The 19048-nt window shown below is 41.5% G+C and overlaps 1 protein-coding gene across 4 annotated transcripts in view; it reads left to right on the top strand.

The window, feature by feature from the left end:
* The window catches only part of IARS1 (isoleucyl-tRNA synthetase 1), a 94419-nt gene that overhangs the window by 52937 nt on the left and 22434 nt on the right, over positions 1 to 19048 (top strand). For all 4 annotated transcript variants that reach the window (XM_084214406.1, XM_084214407.1, XM_084214409.1 and 1 more), the window contains exons 18-24: positions 5109 to 5195; positions 5886 to 5969; positions 9345 to 9492; positions 12157 to 12277; positions 15984 to 16075; positions 16414 to 16491; positions 16880 to 17001. In XM_084214406.1, coding sequence (XP_084070532.1) covers positions 5109 to 5195; positions 5886 to 5969; positions 9345 to 9492; positions 12157 to 12277; positions 15984 to 16075; positions 16414 to 16491; positions 16880 to 17001 — 732 coding nt within the window. The remainder of the gene's footprint in view (positions 1 to 5108; positions 5196 to 5885; positions 5970 to 9344; positions 9493 to 12156; positions 12278 to 15983; positions 16076 to 16413; positions 16492 to 16879; positions 17002 to 19048) is intronic.

Genomic DNA, 19048 nt, shown 5'->3' with positions numbered 1-19048 from the left:
TAAATGGGAAATGTGAACCCCCTCCCTCCAAATTATTACAATTTTTAAATAAGGGGCTCTCAGTCGAAGATATGGGAATAGGAATAACAGTCCTTTATTAGGAAAATTTAAATTGCCTTCCCTGAGATGGGAAATATAAACTCCCTCCTTCCAAATTATTATAATTTTGAAATTAAGGGGCTCTTGGGCTGTAGGGGGATAGAATATAAGAAAATAAAGATAGTGTAGAAAGTAATCTTACCCCTAAGTAATCAACCCCTAAGGAGTTGCAGCTGGGCCAATTACCAAAGTTTAGGAACAGGCCTGACTTTAACAGGCCACAGCTGTAACCAGTGAGAAGAAGAGTGCTGTGAGAGATTGGGGTGGCTGGTTGAGAAGGGAACTGGAGTCACTTGGCTGCTTTGTGAAGAAGAAAGTCAGTGCTCTGAGGAGCTGCCCAAGAGAAACTCGAAGAAGGTGTGGAATTTTTGTGATAAGGAGACAACAGCATGGAACCCTGCAATAAGATGAGAACATTGGGCAAAGATATGGGAATAGGAATAACAGTTCTTTATTAGGAAAATTAAAATAAAATGCAGTAATAAAAAAAACACTGCCAGGGTCAGAATCCATCCTGTCCTCTCGTGTGTCAGGGTGGGGGCACAGCCCCATCCCAGGGGGGCTCAGCCCTCCTGCAGTGCCAGCTGTGGCTCTGCTGCAGCAGGATCCTGCACAAGGGGGGAGTTTTCCTCTGCAGCTCCAGGGCTGCTGGAGATGGGCCTGCTCTCCCTCTGGGAATGCAGGGCAGGAGAAAGCTGCTCCTCTGGGAATGCAGGGGGCAAAGGCTGCTGGGGTGTCCCAAAATCTCAGATTGTATCCAGGTAGGAATGCTTGGCTCCTCCCCTGGGCAGAGCATCTCCCATGGGATGATGGAATTTGATCAGCCCTGCAGGGACACTCACTGGCCATGGACAGCAGAGATCTCCTGGAGGGAGGATGGGTTTGTGGGAGAGATAAAGAGAACTGCCCCATGAACAGAGGATAACTGCCCCACCTTTAACAGGTGGTAATTGAATACACACCCAGCTAAACCTGAGACATCAGGTTATTACCCTGTGTGTAACACTTCAGTGCTTTACTAGCTACTTTAATAATTAATGTATTTATTTAACAGCATTTTGTAATGCAATTATTTCAGTGCTTTCATATCTGTAATGCTTTACACGTAACTGGACTGTTTCTGTACAGGTAAGTGTATAATTTGCTTTTTAAAATAAAACACAAGGTAGTCTGAAGCTTGGTGACAAAAAAGTTGTTGTAGAAATACAATATTAGCAAGAGAACTTCCCAGCTTTTGTGGAAGACCTCATTAGGTAATAGGGCACATCTTTGGCCTGGTAAGGAAAAATCTCAGCAGCTGAATGATCACAGAACTTGAGTTATCTACAAGAGACAGAGCTGCAGTTGAGTCAGTTGAATTAGAAGTGAATGTGTTGAGGATTTCAAGCCAATGTATAGCCTGGTAATTTTTACACCAAGATTTAGTTTGAATTTTGGGTTTTTTGAGTGCAGAAAAAAATTAAACCAAACCTTACGTTGTTAAGATTGTATAGTTTGCAGAAAAGTCAAAGTTTTTAGCTGTAAGCTACATCTGCTTCTTTCACTCTGGACAAATCCTTTTCAATCATCGGTGAAAAATTTGGTCTGATTTTCTGTGGTTAATGTTCTCATACATACTTGTATGCCTACATACAGCTTTAGTTCTAGCATTGCAAAGTGTTTAGTCCATGTCTGAAGTTTGAGGTTGACTGTGAAAATTGACAGATGAAGATGAATTTTTGTGTTTTCTGGATTCGTGAGTTTGACTCTGTCCAAGCAGAACTTTTCCATGCAGTAACTTGAGGTATTAGAGCTAAATAAATTCCTCTGCAATACAGTTGGCACTTCGCTTTGCCCACTCCTCCATCCCCCCAACAAACCAAACAACCAAAGCAGGCAGGATGCCAAATGCAACTAAATTTCATGATTGTAGTGAAATGTCTTCATTTTTCAACCCCTTAATTGTGATGCAAAAAATAATCTAATACCTCTGTATACAATCAAATACTGTTGGGTAGCAAAAGGAGAATTAAAAACTTAATTTTCCCTCTTTATTCTTTTTATCTGGAAAAAATCAGAAAACTGTGCTTTTTTTCTTTTTTAATGGAGGAACTGAGGATGAAGACATTTGGTGTGAGCCCTCAGACTTGTGTGCCATAGTCGGGGTGCTGCAAGAGGAGGCTTTTCAGCCTGGGGCAGATTGCTTTTTGTTCTTAACATCAGTGCAAGAGTTCCTGGGACTCTTACCCATAGCCAGGTGTGTTTCACCTGTTTGTGGTGGGAAATCAAAACACCTGCCTGAATTCCTGCTGTTCCCACCTCTCCCAGGTTGTTAACGGGCTGGGGCTTTGCTACCAGCAAGTGTTGGGTGGTTTGCAGTAGAGCACTTGTGATTTGTGAGAGGCAGGAGGAATTAAGATGTGAGGTCTAAGAGAACAAGGAGCAGGGGTGAGTGCTGAAGTGTTGGGAGCACAGGATGTGATTTGTATTTGGCACATCCTGTTAGAAGTGTGAAGATTGAGAATGGAGATGGGTTTTGTGTCAGGTCAGAGACTGCAGCTGCTGTGAAGTGAGGACTGGGAGGTGGGGAAGAGCTCAGGAGGTGCAAGTCTGGTGGCTTCTGGCTCACTCCACAGAAGAGGAGGAAAAAAATCAAGGGAGACAAGGGGAAAATTAATGTGAAGAAGGTGATTGTCCAGGAAAGTGATATTTTTGATGATTTTCTGCATGGATAGAGAGCCAGCTGAATTATATTTATTAAAGCCACAGGACAAAATCTTAGACTAGTTGGGTTGCGAGATTGGCAGTCCAGGAAGAGTGGTAGGAAAGGCTCTGCCTCTGTATAGGGAAATGTAGCAAGATTTATGGTTGTGGTCAGAATGTGTGGCCCATAGGGAATCCACAGCTGGAGGGTTTGGCATAACCCACAGGATCATGGATTTAACCAAAGTTGTTCAGGGGAAAAAAGGAGAAAAGTTTCCTTCCCTGTTTTCTCCTCGGTGGAAAGTAGAGCAAAGGAGGGAATTTCTGTCCCTGTTATGGCTTTTTTACTGTTGGTTGACTGACAGGTATTTATCTTCAAGGACATACCTAGAAACAGTCTGAGATTTGGTGAATGGAAGGTGAAGCAGCAGAGAAATGGAGGAAATTTTCAGGAAACAAGTGTGTCTGTGGACAAGATATTTCAAAAATAAGGTGCAGAAAGACACTGCTTTAAAATATTCAGAGTGAATGAGGTGAATTTTAAAAGCACGACCTGAGGAAGAATCAGAAGAGTTCCATCAGACTATGTGGATCACAGGTTTTCAGAGACAGTCTTGTAGCTGTCATCAGCTAAGGCACCTCCTGCTGAGGCTCTTTGGGTTTGACAATTTGAACATAAAATTTGTGATGTATCCTTGGATGCATTTTTTCAGTGCCCACAGTCTGCTTGTACATCTTTCCTAATACAGGGAATTAGGAATTCCTAAAGAGCATTGAAATCTCTCCTAGTTGGTTCTGCTCTGTACTTTTTACCTGCAAATTCAGGTGCTCTAATAGGAGAATTTGTGACCAGTTTGCAGAAAGTGCTGGGAGTTTGTCAATGAGGAACTTTTTAGTAAGTACAGAGGAAAAGCTGCTGTGCTTGTAATGAACTTGCTGCTCTGTAGGCTTGACGTGTCAGTCACCTGAGTAAATAGTCATATATTTGTGTTTAGGGGTTTTCTTAGAAATTAGGACAGATTTTTGAATGCAAATCTTTGTGTGCAGGTGGAGGAGTATTGGTTAAAATTCATGAAATTAAACTGCAGTTTAATAAAGAGAATTTGCATTGTGCAGTGTGGATTGAGGTGATTTTGAGAGTTAGGGGCCTGTCTGAGATAAGCATCAGAGTTATCATGGAAGTCACTTAATAAATGCACACAGCCACCTCTGCAGAGGACCCTCAAGTGTCAGAATAATGCTTTTGCAATTATAGGCTGCTTTTGATAAAAACAACTTTGGAACATACAGATGGATTTTTTTTTCCCCCCATGAAGTGTTTCTCCCCTAAATCTTCATGCAAATACATAGTTCTGAGACATAACCTCCTGTGCCTTATTATAGCTTTTTTATAATCACCTTCTCTTTGAAGGTTGCTAAGCAGTTGTCAGTGTGATGCCTGTTTTCAACCAGGAAAGCTGTGGCCCACCCTCCAGTTACTTTCTTTAAAGTAATTACCAACAGTGCAGTTCCAGCAGCTCACACAGCCCTCCTTTGGTGAAGGCTCTGGCTCCTGAGTGTGAAATTATCACATCATCCTGCACTTCCACTTAATTTCCCAGATATAATCATACATCAGCCTGTGAACAATAGGTGCCTGTGCTTGCTCCAGCACTGATTTCCAGAGTGTCCAAGTTTATAGAGTGATTGTAAACACATCAAATAGGATGGGGAGGAACCACTGCTGCCCTTTGTTGGGGGAACATTCTCTTATTTCCTAGTGATGGCTGATTTAAGCAGGCAACCACAACCTCCTTCCAGTCAAACCTTTGGCAGAATTGGAAGGAGGCTTCTCCCATTTTTGGTAACTTGCTTTTATACTTTTATACTATGTTCCATTGTCTCTCAGGTTGAAAAATACACAATTAACACACAAACACACACAAAAGCGTGCTGGTCCTGAGTGCTCTCTTTGGTCCTGACTGGTCACAGGTTTGCAGTGAGCAAATAGGAAACTTGCTCAGAGGCAGAATTCCCTTTTTTCTGCTAAAGAGGGAAATGCTGCAGTTTTCTTCCTCATGATCTTCCTAATGCTTCCTGTTAGAATTTTTCTGCCTTCCTGGAGTAGTAGATCCCAGCTGAGCAAACAGCATGATATGCTTCAAATAGGAAGATCTACTTTCCATAACCTCCTCTTCTGACTCTTTGCCACATAAATGTTCCCCAGACTTAAAATTTACCTTTGCCAGAGGAAAGCAGCATAATGAAACATTTATTTTGTGATGAAGACATGCAGGCTTTAACTTGGTGTATTTATAAAGTCACATTTGTGTTGTTTCTTGTTTCAGGTTCTACACTTTGCTGGTGCTGTCCACTGCTCTTTTTGGGAAGCCTCCTTTCAAGAATGTCATTGTGAACGGACTTGTCCTTGCCAGGTTGGTGTCAATCAGCTCCTTCCTGAGCAGGTTTTTAGTCAAAGAATGTTTCAGATAAGACCTGCAAATTGTAAATGGAATGTGAAATGGACTTTGGAGCTGTTAAGACTTGCCAGGGTGATATCTGTGCTGCAGGAGATAAGAGGCATCTGAGAGTGAGAGGCTCACACATCCCAGCATCTGCTGCACTGGGTTCTTTCCAGCAGGGCCAGTCCTGCCTGGAGAGAGAAAATGAATAACAAGAATAGGAAAGAAATTGTACCTGTTATGCAGAGTAAAGGGGATGATAAATGTAGTTTTAGATGTAATGTAAAGTTAATGATATTTGTTTCCCGTTATTTTCCAATGAAAATCAAAATCAGTGGGCTGGAGGGATTGATTCAAAACAAGTGCATCTTTCCTCAGCTTGGGTTGGAAGGACTGATTTCTTGCTTAGATTTGTAACTTGGTAGCCTCCTGGGTTGAGTTTTGGTTTTTTTCAGTTGTTTTTGTAGGTTCAACAGTCCTACAGAAACAATGTGCTCAAATATAGATATATATATAATTATGTTTGTGCCCCCAGGAGCATCCTAGGACAGAAAAACTGAGCTGGATTTGAAGGGCCTTTTTTCTTTATCCATTTTCTTTTTCCATTAAAATGAGTGTTAGAGGAGTTCTGGTAACTGATGCCTACATTCTGATATTTTCTAGTGATGGCCAGAAAATGAGCAAAAGGAAGAAGAACTACCCTGATCCGATGCACATTGTGAACAGTTATGGAGCTGATGCGCTCAGGTGGGGTTCCTCTGGTGGATGTTCTGTGGGATGTGTTTGCTCCCTGCCCTGCAGATCCATACCAAGAGGCTGCTTGGGGGGGTTTGACAATTAGCAGCAGGAAGAGAGTTAATTTTAGAAGCTTCTAGACCACTGTGACAGAAGTAGCTGCAGGAGCGGATGACCCCAAAGAGCTGGCAATGGGTGCAGTGCCTGTCTCGCTCCCTAAAGCCCAGGGGATCTGCTTCTTCCAGCACTGAAAATGGGAATAAAATATTTGATAACAACACTACAAGGTCACTGTTAAATCATTGGCTTAGAGGAGGGTCTGTGCATAAGGCACAAAACATTTGTTTCCTGTTTGCACTCTACATTTTCTAGGGGGAAAGTGCTTTGTGTTTGTGGGTGTAAGCACATCATTTGCACCTAATAGCAGTGGCACCACGAGAGCACAAGTGGAGCAGCCTATTGTGTGTAGATAAATTGTCCTGGTCAAACAGAGATTAAACACAGTTCAAGTGGTTCATTAAAATTACAGGAGCACATGAAGTAATTACACAGTCACTTGGTGCACTGACTGCATGCATCAGGTGGTACCTTGAGGAAAAGGTGCATAAAAGGCATTTTAATAACTGCAGGAATGCACTCCTTGGGCAGCTCTCTGGAGCCCTGTAATTCTTGTGTATATGAGAGACCCTTCAGCTCTCACACATCGTGTGTTCCATCTACACACAGAACTGATGGGCTGAATGGGAGCTGAGTGTGTGTTTGGGGAAGATGGTTGTTGATTCTGGGTAATTTAACAGAATCAATGTGTAAGTTCTAATTGTTTCAAGCTTTAGCATTTAAAAGACCTAGTACATGTTTACAATGAAGAGTTGAGTGGAATTCTTAAATTTAATCAGGTTGCTCTTCACAAATCAGCAAGGTGTGGTAGCAGGGTAGCACTGAGCTGGTAGCTGCAATAATAAGAGTGAGAAGGGTTTGAGTTACTCATACTGGAGATTTTTAAATCACAGGTGATGTTTCTGTTGAAAAAAAAAACCCTGCCTTTTTTATAAACAAACCAAAAAAAAAATCTCAAACACCAGAAGTTACACTTCCATTATTCATGGTTTTTTTTTTTTTTTTTGAAATTTCTAAGAAGCTAATTCATTTTTCTGCCAGTGTACTCATTCTTTAATGTCACATTTATTTATACCTACTCCCACACAGAGAGTAAAAAAGCATTGCAGCCTGGGCTCATTTCTGGAAGGAGCTCTGCAATTCAGTTCTCTGCCTTTTCTGAGGTGCTTGATGTTCTCTGTTTATAGCAAAAGCTACAACTGAGGTTTTTTCCTTGGCACTGTTTCCCTGCAGAGTTACTTTAGCTTTTGCAGTACACAAATATATATGTATATTCTAACTCCAGCTTTGAAGTATTCTCAGCAGTAGCTTGATAAATAGATCAGTGGAAAATATAGATATAAGTTGGTGAAATGAATATGGAATTGAGCAGAAAGGGCAAACAGCAGAAAAAACAGCACAGTAAATTTAACAGCCCAACTTGAGGCTTCATGAAATTTGAATCCTGAGTGCAATGTGTTAGAAGGGCCAAAACAGTTCCATTTCAATATTGCTGAGACCTGGGCTGCTGACCTGTCCAAGCTGAGCTATGTCAGAAAGAATTTGCTGGTCCTGGTATTTCCAACCTTTGCTTTCCTCTGTGCTGGGGTGAGGATTGCTCTTAGAAGGGAGCAGTTGCATCCTCCTCTCAACCTGGTCCTCAAATGCAGGAGCAGTAATGCAACAAGCTGCTGGTTTGAGGGGTGAAGAGGAGATAATTCCCTTTTTTCTTGTGCATTGTCAGTAAACTCAGTAACACTGGCATGATCTGAGGAAGGTTTTGTTTTCTGCCCAGTGGGTAACTGAATGGCTGTAACAAAAGTGATGGAACCCTGTTTTTCTTGTGAGCCTTATTTCTCTGTCCATACAATAAATGCATCTTTGGAGTAATTGAGGAAATTGCTCTTCTTGTAACATTTCTACATGGTAAGGCTGCTTTATTAAAACAAACAAACCCCCAAAAATACAATACTACAACACCACCAAACTGTGGCACACAAATAATTGTGGTAGAAGGAAGGTGTGCTTTAAGGATAGACCTAAATTCTTGTTTCAGGTAAGGACTTAGTAGTTCATTGCCATTAATTGTTTTGTACTTCTGTGAGTTTATCATTTGAATTCAGGTATGAATTCACTTGGGTGCTCTTTGGGGGGTCCATTCCCACCCAAAGTGTTCTATGAATCTGTGTTAAAAAAAATTTTGGGTTGGGTTTGGTTTGTTTTCTTTTGTTGGTTTTTTTTGTTGTTGTTTTTTTTTTTTTTTAATCCAGTACTGAAAAAGCCCATTTCTGTGCTGCATTACTGTCTGTTTATTCTGGCAGCTCTATTTTTATCTATTAGTTTTAATGCAAGAAGCCTGAAGAATTTATGGTCTGGTATTCTTGAATGTGCTGTGTCAAACCCCATTAAGATTTTAAAGCCTCTTAAAAGAAGTGCCTGTAAAGTTATATTAGTTTAGAATCATGATTTGCAAAGTTTAAAAATGTGAGAAAATGGGTTAATAAATTTGGATTGAAAAATGCCATAATCTTTAAAATGAGAAAATGTTTGGTTTGGTTTTCGTATTTGGAAAATTAAATGAAGTGTATCTAATTCAAGTTTTTTTGACACCTGAGCAAGGCCTGAGCTATCTCTCTTTGAGTTAACTTGATAGATTCCAGTTTATTTCTGAAGACAGAATGTTTATTTGGGGAAGAAGGTGGGACTTTTTTTTTTTTAATTTAGAGGCAGCAAAGAGGCTGAGGGACATTTCTGTCCCTTGTATAAGTAGTTGGTGTCCCTTGGACCCTCTGCTTTGGTCCCTCAGAGCTGCCTCTGGATACAATACAATTTGTATTGCAGGAGGCACATCCTTTGTTCCCTTCTGTCTTTCTTGAAAGTGTTGATTTCTGCTCTTTCCCTTGGATTTGCCTGCTTTGTTTTGCTCCTTAGTTCTGCCGAAGCTTTTTGTAATCGAGGAGATGAACAAGATGGAGTAGAAGGATACTGGGTAGTGGTTCAAGAATTCAAAATATTACCAAAACAACAGGTATAATCCTAAAGATGAGCCACACAACCTCTGCTTGTTTTACACTGTGGTGGCACCTGAGCATGTGTTAACACAGAGAGTGAAAAAGAAAATTTCAGTTGAAATTCTGTATGCAGCATCTTTGAAAGGAGCAGTTACTAGTAAATGGTTTTATGTTCAGTTTGTTACATGCCTACAATACAGCCATCTTTGGGGTTTTTCCTGTGAAACCCTATCAGAATGTGCAGTTTTAAGCTTTGAAGTATTGTGCTCTTATTTTGCAGGTTGTACCTGATCAATTCTCCCGTGGTAAGAGCAGAGAACCTGAGGTTTAAGGAGGAGGGGGTGAGGGATATCCTGAAGGACGTGTTCCTGCCCTGGTACAACGCCTATCGCTTCCTGGTGCAGAACGTGCAGGTCCTGCAGCACAAGGTACAGCTCTGGGGCACTGCCTGCTCCTTCAGGGGCCAGGGAACCAGCATGGCAGGGAAATTCACATTGCAAGGGAGGTCTGGGCTCTGGAGGTCATCTGATCCTTACCTCCTTGGTCTAAGTTAGATCAGGTTGTGTATTATACTTGCTCTTAATCTGTTATTTGCTGTTTGTACCATGCTTTATAAAGTTGTAACCACCTGCATCTTTCTCTTCTTGACCAAGCTTATTAAATAGAAAGGAGGAGAGGGACTGCCAAGACATGACAGCTCTCATTTCTCAGATTAGAGTGCTGTTGAGTCCCTTTTATTTCACATCTGTGGGATGCTGCTGCTGCATTCTGAGTTGTGAAATTGGAGTTCCAGACCTGGTGTTTGTGGGGTCAGGACACACTGAGCAATTACCTGCTGCTCCTCACCTCCTGGGAACACCAGTTAAAGCCACATGTGCTTCAGGGGATCCTTCTGAGATGTCCCTGCTGAACGTGGGTGGGTTTTCCTGGTGATGTTTCCAGAGCAGCTGGAGGCAGCAGTTCCCACTGATCCTGCCTAAGTGCTGCTGCTTTTTCCTTGCTGTTCCCTGTGTGGTGTGGCCAGCACAGCCCCTGTCCAGGAGGATCTGTCCAGCAGGATCTGTCACTTGAGCTGCAGGTTAGGTTCCTCTGCACTGAGAGCAGTGCTCAGCACCACACACACTGAGCAGAAGTGCAAATCAGTCAGCAATGTCATTTGCAGTAGTGGCTGCTGTGACAGTTTCTTGAGCTAACTCATTTACAGGAACTTTAATTATGAATCTGCATTAAAATGCTTAACTTGGGAATACTCAGTCCTGAATACATTAGCCACAGCAAGGAGATTGTCTTCTGTAACATGACAGTAGTTTTTTTTAAAGTTATATTTAAATGCAACTTAGAAAAAAGATTGAGAAATGGAATGGGAAGAAAGGTAAATCACAAAAGAAATAATGCTTTAGACTTGTAGATTACATTTGAAGTCTGCTAAAAATGGTGGATGATTGACAGGAGTTTCTACACTTTCAGTGTGAAAGCAAGATTAAAATTTCTTTCTTATAGTAATTTTTCATTAAAATTGAAGATTTGATGTGTATTTTGTACAGTTTCTATTGAAACCAATTTTAATCTTTTAGCTGAAATTAATGACAGGAGGTTTAGTGCAGACTTAAATGGAAGAGTGGGAGCTAAATGAAAAGTCCAAACCTTGCAGTTGCAGTGGCAGCCTGGTCACTGTGGAGAGCTGCCATTTGAATCAATCCAGGCAGCTGAATTCAGAAATCAGTACAGTAAACAGCTGACTTAAACAATTGGGTTTATCTGTTTTAGCAACCTCTTCGCGAAAGAAAGTTTGCTAACTCCATATCCTAATATTCAACAAGTCTTATTTTAGGATCCCTAGACAGCATTCATCAGACAAACTATGGTGTTGCCCCCAAATGCACTTGTTTATCCTGTGTGACCTTTGAATTGTCTAAAGTGAACTTTATAGCTTTTTGCTGTGATCCCATTAAATCTTGCAGTGTCAGCTCAATTGGGGATGGAAAACTCCAGTGGAAAATCCAGATGCTTGAGGAGGGTTTGGTAATTCAGTAGATGGATTATTTTCTTTCTAAATAGTGAAATCCTTCCTATGCACCATATTAGGCAAAAGAATGTGCTATTGGATGTGATAATGCTGAAATTAGATTTCATGCACAGGTTTAAGCAACTTTTTCATTGTGTTCTGTTTCCTGCAAGAGTGCAAGTAAAATCCCAGTGTCCTGGATCAGGTGTAATAATGATTTAATACTTACTGTAATTCCCCCTTTAATTGTAGTTGGTTAATGACTGCTGACCTCACACTGGGATTATTCCTCTTCTGCATTTCTTTCCTATGAATCTTCTTCTTTGTACTGTGAAAGTGGATCTGTAGTGTCTGGGTTTAATAATCCAAACAGATTTTTTTCATCTGGATTCTTAGGGAAGGGAAAGTCAAAAGGCTTTTAAAACCAGCTATTAAATACTCTTTATAAACTAGGAAAAAAACCCCCAAACCTGTTTCCAATTCTTACCTGTTGTAAGAATGTGGGAAAGAGTCAGACATGGTCTTGCTTGCAAGGCCCTGCAGAACCAGCAAAGTGATGCCATTTCTCAGATGGCTGCAAACATCAGTGCTCTGGAAAGCAGCAGAAATGCACTGTGTGCATGTTGGAAGCTAAAAATTCCACCTGTTTTTTCAGGTTGCTTCATTCATCTGTGTTTTAATGTGTTCAGATTGTCCCATGTTCTTAAACAAGTAAAGGTCTTGTTTCTAGGCCTGCTCTCCAAACAGAATCCTTAGGAATGCCTCAGAGCCTCCTGGATGAAGGAGCTGTGTCAATTCCAGGATCCTAGCCTGTGTCTGGAGGCTGGGGAAGGATTGGTGCTGCTTTTTGTCTGCCCAAATCACCAGCCTCCTTTGCAGTTAAAGGTGGTGGAGAGGCAGCAGTGAGAGACAGGTTTTGCGCAGCTCCTTCTCTTACATACCTGTGTCTGGAATTTAATGTTTGCTGCTGGGAAACCAGTGTAACCCAGGGAAGATGCCAAAATAGTGCTAGCTGTCAGGTAATTGGATGCAGGGGTTTGATTATATACCCTGATGACTTGGAAATCTGCTTTTGTTTTGATGATAGGATGAGGGAAGAGAATTCCTTTACAATGAGAACACAGTTAAGGAGAGCAATAACATCATGGATAAATGGATTCTTTCTTTCACCCAGTCCCTCATCCAGTTCTTCAAAGCTGAAATGGCAGGTATGCATTTTTGCTCAGGGGGTCTGGGGGTGTTTCATGTTGGATTGCAGAACTTGCCTTTCCATACAGAGATTCCCAAATTCTGTGAGAGACTTTGATAAAAGGAAGGAAATCTTTAACCAGCTACCATAATCCATAGAATGCTTCTTTCATGGGTGTTAAGTCAGATTTTGCTATGCTTGTTCATGAGATTTCAAAAAGTGATGAGGCTTTTTTTGTCACAGCTAATCCTGTGAGCTCAGGGATGGAGCTTGTTGCTGTAACAACGTCTGCAGTGCTTGGAGCAATTAATAATTTTATAATAGTCACTGAAAGACAGCAGTGAAAAGGAAGCCAAATAGAATTTGGAGAAGCTGTAAAAAAAAGGGATAAAATGGGCAGTGCTCAAGTCAGCTGAATAAAATAATTTTGATGGGTACATGAGCACTGGCAATAAATTTTTCCCTGGTACAGTTCCATGGAGAGGGATTTTTTGGAATCATGCAGTTGGGAGTGTGTGCAGCAGAGTGGATGCTATTAGGATAGCTGTAAGAAAATACTGTCCAGGTTTTTTTCCTGCATGATGTCTTTTTCATCATCCCATACCTCTTGATGCTCACATTACATTGGGACACTTAATTGCAAAGAGGAGATGCTGCAAGAACCCCCTAAAGTAGTTGATAAACTTGCAGATAAAGTTTATCAACTGTGGGATTTGAAGAGGTTTTGGTGCATTTGAGGGCCCTGTAAGCCCAGATATTGGAAAGAAGGTGGCTTTGGCCATTGTCACTGCTGTTCATGAATAAACAAATAACCCCCCTCAACACCTGTGATCTTAAGTTGCCCTCAGAAGAATTTTAGCAGCCTTGGGAAGGAAGGTGTTAAGTGGGATGACAGGTAATAAGGAAATAGCTGAATGGCAGATGTGAGTTCAGCAGGGCACAGGACAGTCCTGCACTGCCCTCAGCTCTTGTTTCCCCCCTGACTGGTGTGATGGTCACTCTCACCAGGAGCAGTGCAGCTTAGCTGGCTGTGACAGGTGAACCAGCAGAATTCACTCAGCTCATCTAAGAACATTTCATTAAAGGAAGAAGGAATCCTCAAGCTACCCAACCTAGCAATATGATAAAAGCTGGCTCTCATTGATGAAAATGTGGCTCTTCCTGCAAGTTATTGTCCTTGAAATTCCATGGTGGTTTGTGTTGAGCTTTGTGTATTGCCAAGCAGAAATAAGCAGAGCCTGTGCAAGTTTATGTGCTGCTTGTGAAGAGGAAAATAACTCTGAGGGACAGCAGAAAATTCATTTGTGAGTTTGTGAACCTGGGATCTTGGATCAGTGCATGGTTTAAGCAGAAGTATTTGTAGGAAGGTGAATATGGGGGTAGAAACTTGAATTATCTGCTTGGGATTTCTGAGAGGAAGATGAAGCTGACAAAAAGGGATGTGTCAGTGACCATCTTTATAAAGTAAGAAGATCCTTCCAAGCAGGAGAAAAGAGTTTCTGCTGGAAAATGACAATGCCAAGACTTCCAAGGCAGTAGTGTTGGTAGGAAATACTGTTGTCTTGTGTCAGATGAAGATAACATCATGTGCTCGGCAAATGAGTGGCAGTCTCATGTGGAAGGGATTAATAAACAGAATTTTTCAATTTATTTTTCTGCATAAACTCTGGATTCAGTCAGGCAGATCTTAATGAGATGAAGTGAATTTGTGTACTGTGACATGATACTCTAATCTCTTTTGCCAACCTATTTTGGGATTTTTTTTTTCTTTAAATTTTTTCTACTTTGTATCACTTCAAGTAGGAAAAATGTTAGGGAGAGACAAGGGAAGATTATAATGGTGACTGATACTGTCTAATGCTCAATAAAGGAGATAAATAAAAATATAAATTCTGTAGCTGGAGGTCATGGGGTGTAAGAACACACAGGTTTGAAGCTGGCAGTGCTGAGGAGACCCCAGTGACCAGGAAATGCTGCACCTGGGCTCTGCTTCTTCCATTTCATCCAGTGTCTTAGAGTGGAGCTGAATTTTACACCCAGCTGCTGCCTCTGGAAAAATGTTTCCATCAAGTCCAGTTTATGGTAATTCTGTCCCAGTTTCTGCTGGCACTTGGAGAGGTGGCAGTGTCAGCCCAGCTGGGGTCAGTGTGGGATTGACCTCTCCTGCCTGGGCTGGGGGGCAGGGAAGGAGCTCAGCCTGTGCCCCCTCCAGCTCTGGGGTGCTTGGGAGAGCCTGGAGAAACTCCAGAGAGGGGGAAGAGCTCTCTGCTGGTCCTGCATGGGGGGCTTTGCCTTCCAGGAGTGTGTGCAGCTGGAGAAGAGGAGGCCCAGCCCCATTCCCAATATTCCGGGGAAAGTGGCACAAGTTACATTGTGTTGAAACCTGATGTGTTTCGGGGGTGTTAAAATTCTGTATTAAAAATCAATAAGCCTTATTAGGCTTTTATTTTCTCCTAAAGTGCCCAATACCAGCACTTATGTTAGTAAAACATCTTTTCTTCTGATGACTGAAATGAAAAGAAGTGTGTAGTGTATCCATGTACATCCATGGCTTTTTCCTGAGTCACAAAAAAGCAGATTTCACAATTTGGTCACAGCTTTTGAGAACAGAAATGCATTTTTCCAGGCTAATACTGTATTTGTTGTTGAAGATACATTGTCCCTGAAGGGTGGGATTTTTGATTATTTGAAATTGTGTTTATAACAGGTCTCCTAACTAAATAATGCATAGCTAGAGGAAAGGTTAGGATTTTTTAGAAATACAAATTCCCCCATAAATAATGTCTTCCCCACCATGCTGTGAATCTTCTGGACATTTCCTTTTTAGGTTTAAATCCCCATTCTCTGCCTTTAAAAACTCTTCTGCTCTACAAAACACAGTGAAAAGTGTGCTGGAGCTTTTAAAGCCAAGATCCATTTTACTCAGTAGCTGCTTGATTAATGAAACTGCTTCAGACTGGAGCTCAAGAAGCTCTTGGCTTTTAGGGAAGTTAAATACAAGGTTTTGCTTAGAAAATTGAGTCCTATTTAAGGTTTGTCCCCTTACCCTCCGGTTTTCTCAGGAACAGCTGAAATTTGTTTCCCTGTTGCGTAGTGATGTTGGGGATGACCTTGGTGCTGGCAGATTTCCATGATTTCAGTTACAAAGAACTTGAAAATGCAGCTCTGTTTATCTCTTACCTCATCAGCCTTGCTGCTACTTCACATTTTAGCTTACCCTGTTACTTAGAAAAACAGTGGAAAGCTGTAATTAATTCAGGGAGACTTGGTTGAAGTAGGTGTCTCATTTTAAATCTGCTGAGCAAAAGGAGGAAGTGTTGGCAGTAATTAAGAAAATTTTATTTTCTAGTTCTGCAATAATTCCTGTTCAACTTGCAGTGCCTTGGCTGTGTTTGCAGCATGTGCAAAGGGAGGATTTGCCCAATCCCCTGCCATTAATATCTCTTATCCACTATCCTCTTTACCAGTCAGATAAAAGCATAAGGCTTCCATAATGTCTGTTTGTGTGGGATTAGGGAAGCAGTTTGGGAGGGGGGAAAGTGTTTGTCTTGAGCATGAGAACAATGCTGTGATATTCAAAATACAGCTGTAAAGTGATCAATATTTAGTCACCTTTTGGAGCTTTCTGCTGTGTTTAACACCAGGACTGTAAAGGATGATCTGGTTTCTGAGTGAGGAGCTTGCAGAGGGCAGATTTGACCTGCAGCACCCATTTTCCCTTGCAGCTTACAGGCTGTACACGGTGGTGCCCCGGCTGGTGAAGTTTGTGGATGTTCTGACCAACTGGTACGTCAGAATGAACCGCAGGAGGCTCAAGGTAGGCATCAGCTGCTGCACTCCTGCCCTGGCAGCAGAGTCCTGGCAGCCCCTGGCAATGGCATTCATGGCAGCTCCACACAAGATCTTGGCTTGAAACGCCGTCACTTTGTGCCTGGGACTGGCACAAAAATTAACTGTTCTCTCTCCTCTCTGCTTTGTGGGAAAAACCGACCAAAATGCCCAGTAATTCTGTTGCACTTACTCAGTGGAATCGACCGAAGTTAATACAGTTTGGAAAACAAGTGTATTGTAGTAAGATAGGAAACTTTTGAAGCTTATTGAAGAGCATTTCCTGATCCTAAAATCACTATTTTTCTTGGTGAATTCTTCATTTAGGGCGAGAATGGGACTGAGGACTGCATTATGGCCTTGGAAACTTTGTTTAGTGTCTTATTCTCCATGTGCAGACTCATGGTAAGGGAATCACACCCCACCCTCAATAACACTTTAAAGCAGTTAATATAAAAGCATCTTTGTAGCACAGTTCATTTTCCATCTTACCATTTTCTTGGCTTATCTGCCCCATGGTAATAAAAAGAAGGCCTGTATCACCTTATTGATAAGGGCACATTGTAATTTCTTCCCTGATGCCCAGAAATAACATTTAAATACCATCAGGCAGGAGGTAAATAAGTAGTCTGAATTCCATTATTTATTTCAGTCTGCATTTTGAGTAACATCCCAGTTGCAGACACTGTGTAAGCATTGTTTTTGCTGAACTGCCCTTATGTAATTCATGGTATTACTGATTCATAATGTCCAAGCAATAAAGGAAAGCTGGTGATTGAATGCAACATTACAGGCACCATATACTCCATTTATCACTGAGCTGATGTACCAGAATCTGAAAACCCTCATTGATCCAGCCTCGGTCCAGGAGAAGAACACTGAGAGCATTCACTACCTCATGCTCCCCCAAGTCAGGTAAGAGGCAGCTCTTAGGTGGCAAAATTGGGGTTTGTTGTTTCTTGGGGGATTTTTGTTCATTTTTGGGGTGTGTGGGTTTGTTTCTTTGGTTTGTTTTTGATTTCACAGAACAGTGCTCCCTTACTTGTGTTTAAAACTGCATAACAAGAAACCAAACTGCTTTAATAATGTAAATATTCCTTTGTCTCTGAAGAAACTTTAGGATGCTAGTGAACGTGTTCTTTTCTATGAGCACAGAATGTTTTTTTTTTTTTGATTAAGATCTGATCAATTTTAGTCCCTTTGCTGTAGAAGAACATTTTCCTTGCAGTACACTTCACACTCCACCCTCAATTTTAGCTGAGAATTTTCCTTCCATGTATAGGCAGTAGATTTGTGTTAGCTTAAAGGACTGGAGATAGGATGGAAAGCAATTAGGAGGAATGCATGTTCCCAGTTCATAATATTTTCTTATGGTGGGCAGGAATATCCTTTTAACTCCTCAAGCTGTGTGTTAGCTCAAAGCTGTAGTGCCTAACTGTGAAAGGCCCTGCAGCATCAGAGAGATCCCTGGTATTGCAGTGGATTTAGTTCCTGCAGCACTGTCTGCTCTGGGTATCTGAAAATAGGAGAAAAAAATTCCCTTCAGCATTGCAGCTCAGTGTGAAAACCCTCAAGGACAGGGGACCTGACCTTGATACTTCACAGTTTAAAAATTTAAGCCTTCTCTAATGGTGTATCTTTTTATGGCTGCTGCATGCTTTGAGGAGGGTGTATGGTCTTTGTGTGAGCTCTAATAGTGAGAGTTACTGCAACAGGGAGCTGGAGATTGACATAATGATGGTGCTGATTTTCTGTTCCCTGGGCAAGTGCTGTGAAGAATATGTAATCAAGGAATGCCACCCACATCAGGGAGCTGCCAGGATTAGGTTTGGGCTCCTGTGGAAGGGAGTCAGGGAAGGATGGGGAGCTGTTTGCAGGGACTCAGTTCAGGCATGGGTGTAGCACAAGCATTTAAAAGTGGCTTAGTCACTCTTCACTGCAGTTAGTGCTGACTTGCTGCTGCATCGTGCAAATGTGGGTTGTGTTTGAGTCTTGCACAGCTTTTCTCTGTATTGCATTTTGTTTGGGTTTTTGTCTGTTACTAGTTTGTGGAATTTATTGGATCCCCTGTGTATCGGTTGTTTCCTTGTCCTTTAGAAAAAAGCCTTTTCAAATCCAGAGTATTGTTGGAGTTTCACCTGGAGTGGCAAAGCACATCACTGCATTTACTTTGAAAGTTTTCTGTACAGCACAAGGACAATATTGTCAAGTAATAGGAAGAGAGAATTTTGGATGCAGTTACAGAAAATACCACTTTACTGGTATGGGGAGTGCAGATAAAGCCGAAGGACTTGGCCACTTTCACAGCTGAGCTTGACTCAACACCTGTGTTAAACCCCACTGAGGTCGTGCTTCGTTGCTCAGTGAACTGATGGGTTGCACTCAATTTTGTGGATTTGCATTAGTCTTTGAACAATACTCTCGTGTTGTGGCTCTGCAATCTTGTTCAGTGATATTGAAATAGTGTCACATAATCCTGTATGAAGCTTTCTGGGAACAAAATACTCCATCTTGTAATTTCCACATTTCCAAGTTGTTGGAGGATCATCCTCAGGGACTGGCTTTTGGAAGAACAAAAGCTTCAAAAGAGGGAGAAGCAACTCAAAGCCTTAATGCTGCAATGGGCATATTTCATTTGTAAGTTTTGCTTCACCAGCTCTGTTTTCTGGCCAGTCCTTACTGGAGTTGTGGTTTTCATTCCAGTACTTCTGCTCCTTAGATTACAGCAAGTATCTGTGTTCATTTAATTTTATTCATATATGTCTTTTTAACCAATACCTCTGCTCTTGCTTTGATACCTGAATGGTTTTAAAGGAGCTGCCCAATTAGTGCATCTACTCAACAAATCAGGAGAAACACATTTTCAGAACATTTCACTGCTTGTACATTTGAAACAAGATGTAAATGTCAATTGCCAAAAAAAAAAGGAAAAAAAGGCCAAAAAATTAAACCCCAATCCTCT

This window comes from Fringilla coelebs (assembly GCF_963513975.1).
Source record: "Fringilla coelebs genome assembly, chromosome: 13".
NCBI lineage: Eukaryota > Metazoa > Chordata > Aves > Passeriformes > Fringillidae > Fringilla > Fringilla coelebs.
The sequence above is the reverse complement of the archived record's forward strand: the minus strand, read 5'-3'. Positions and strand labels throughout refer to the sequence as shown.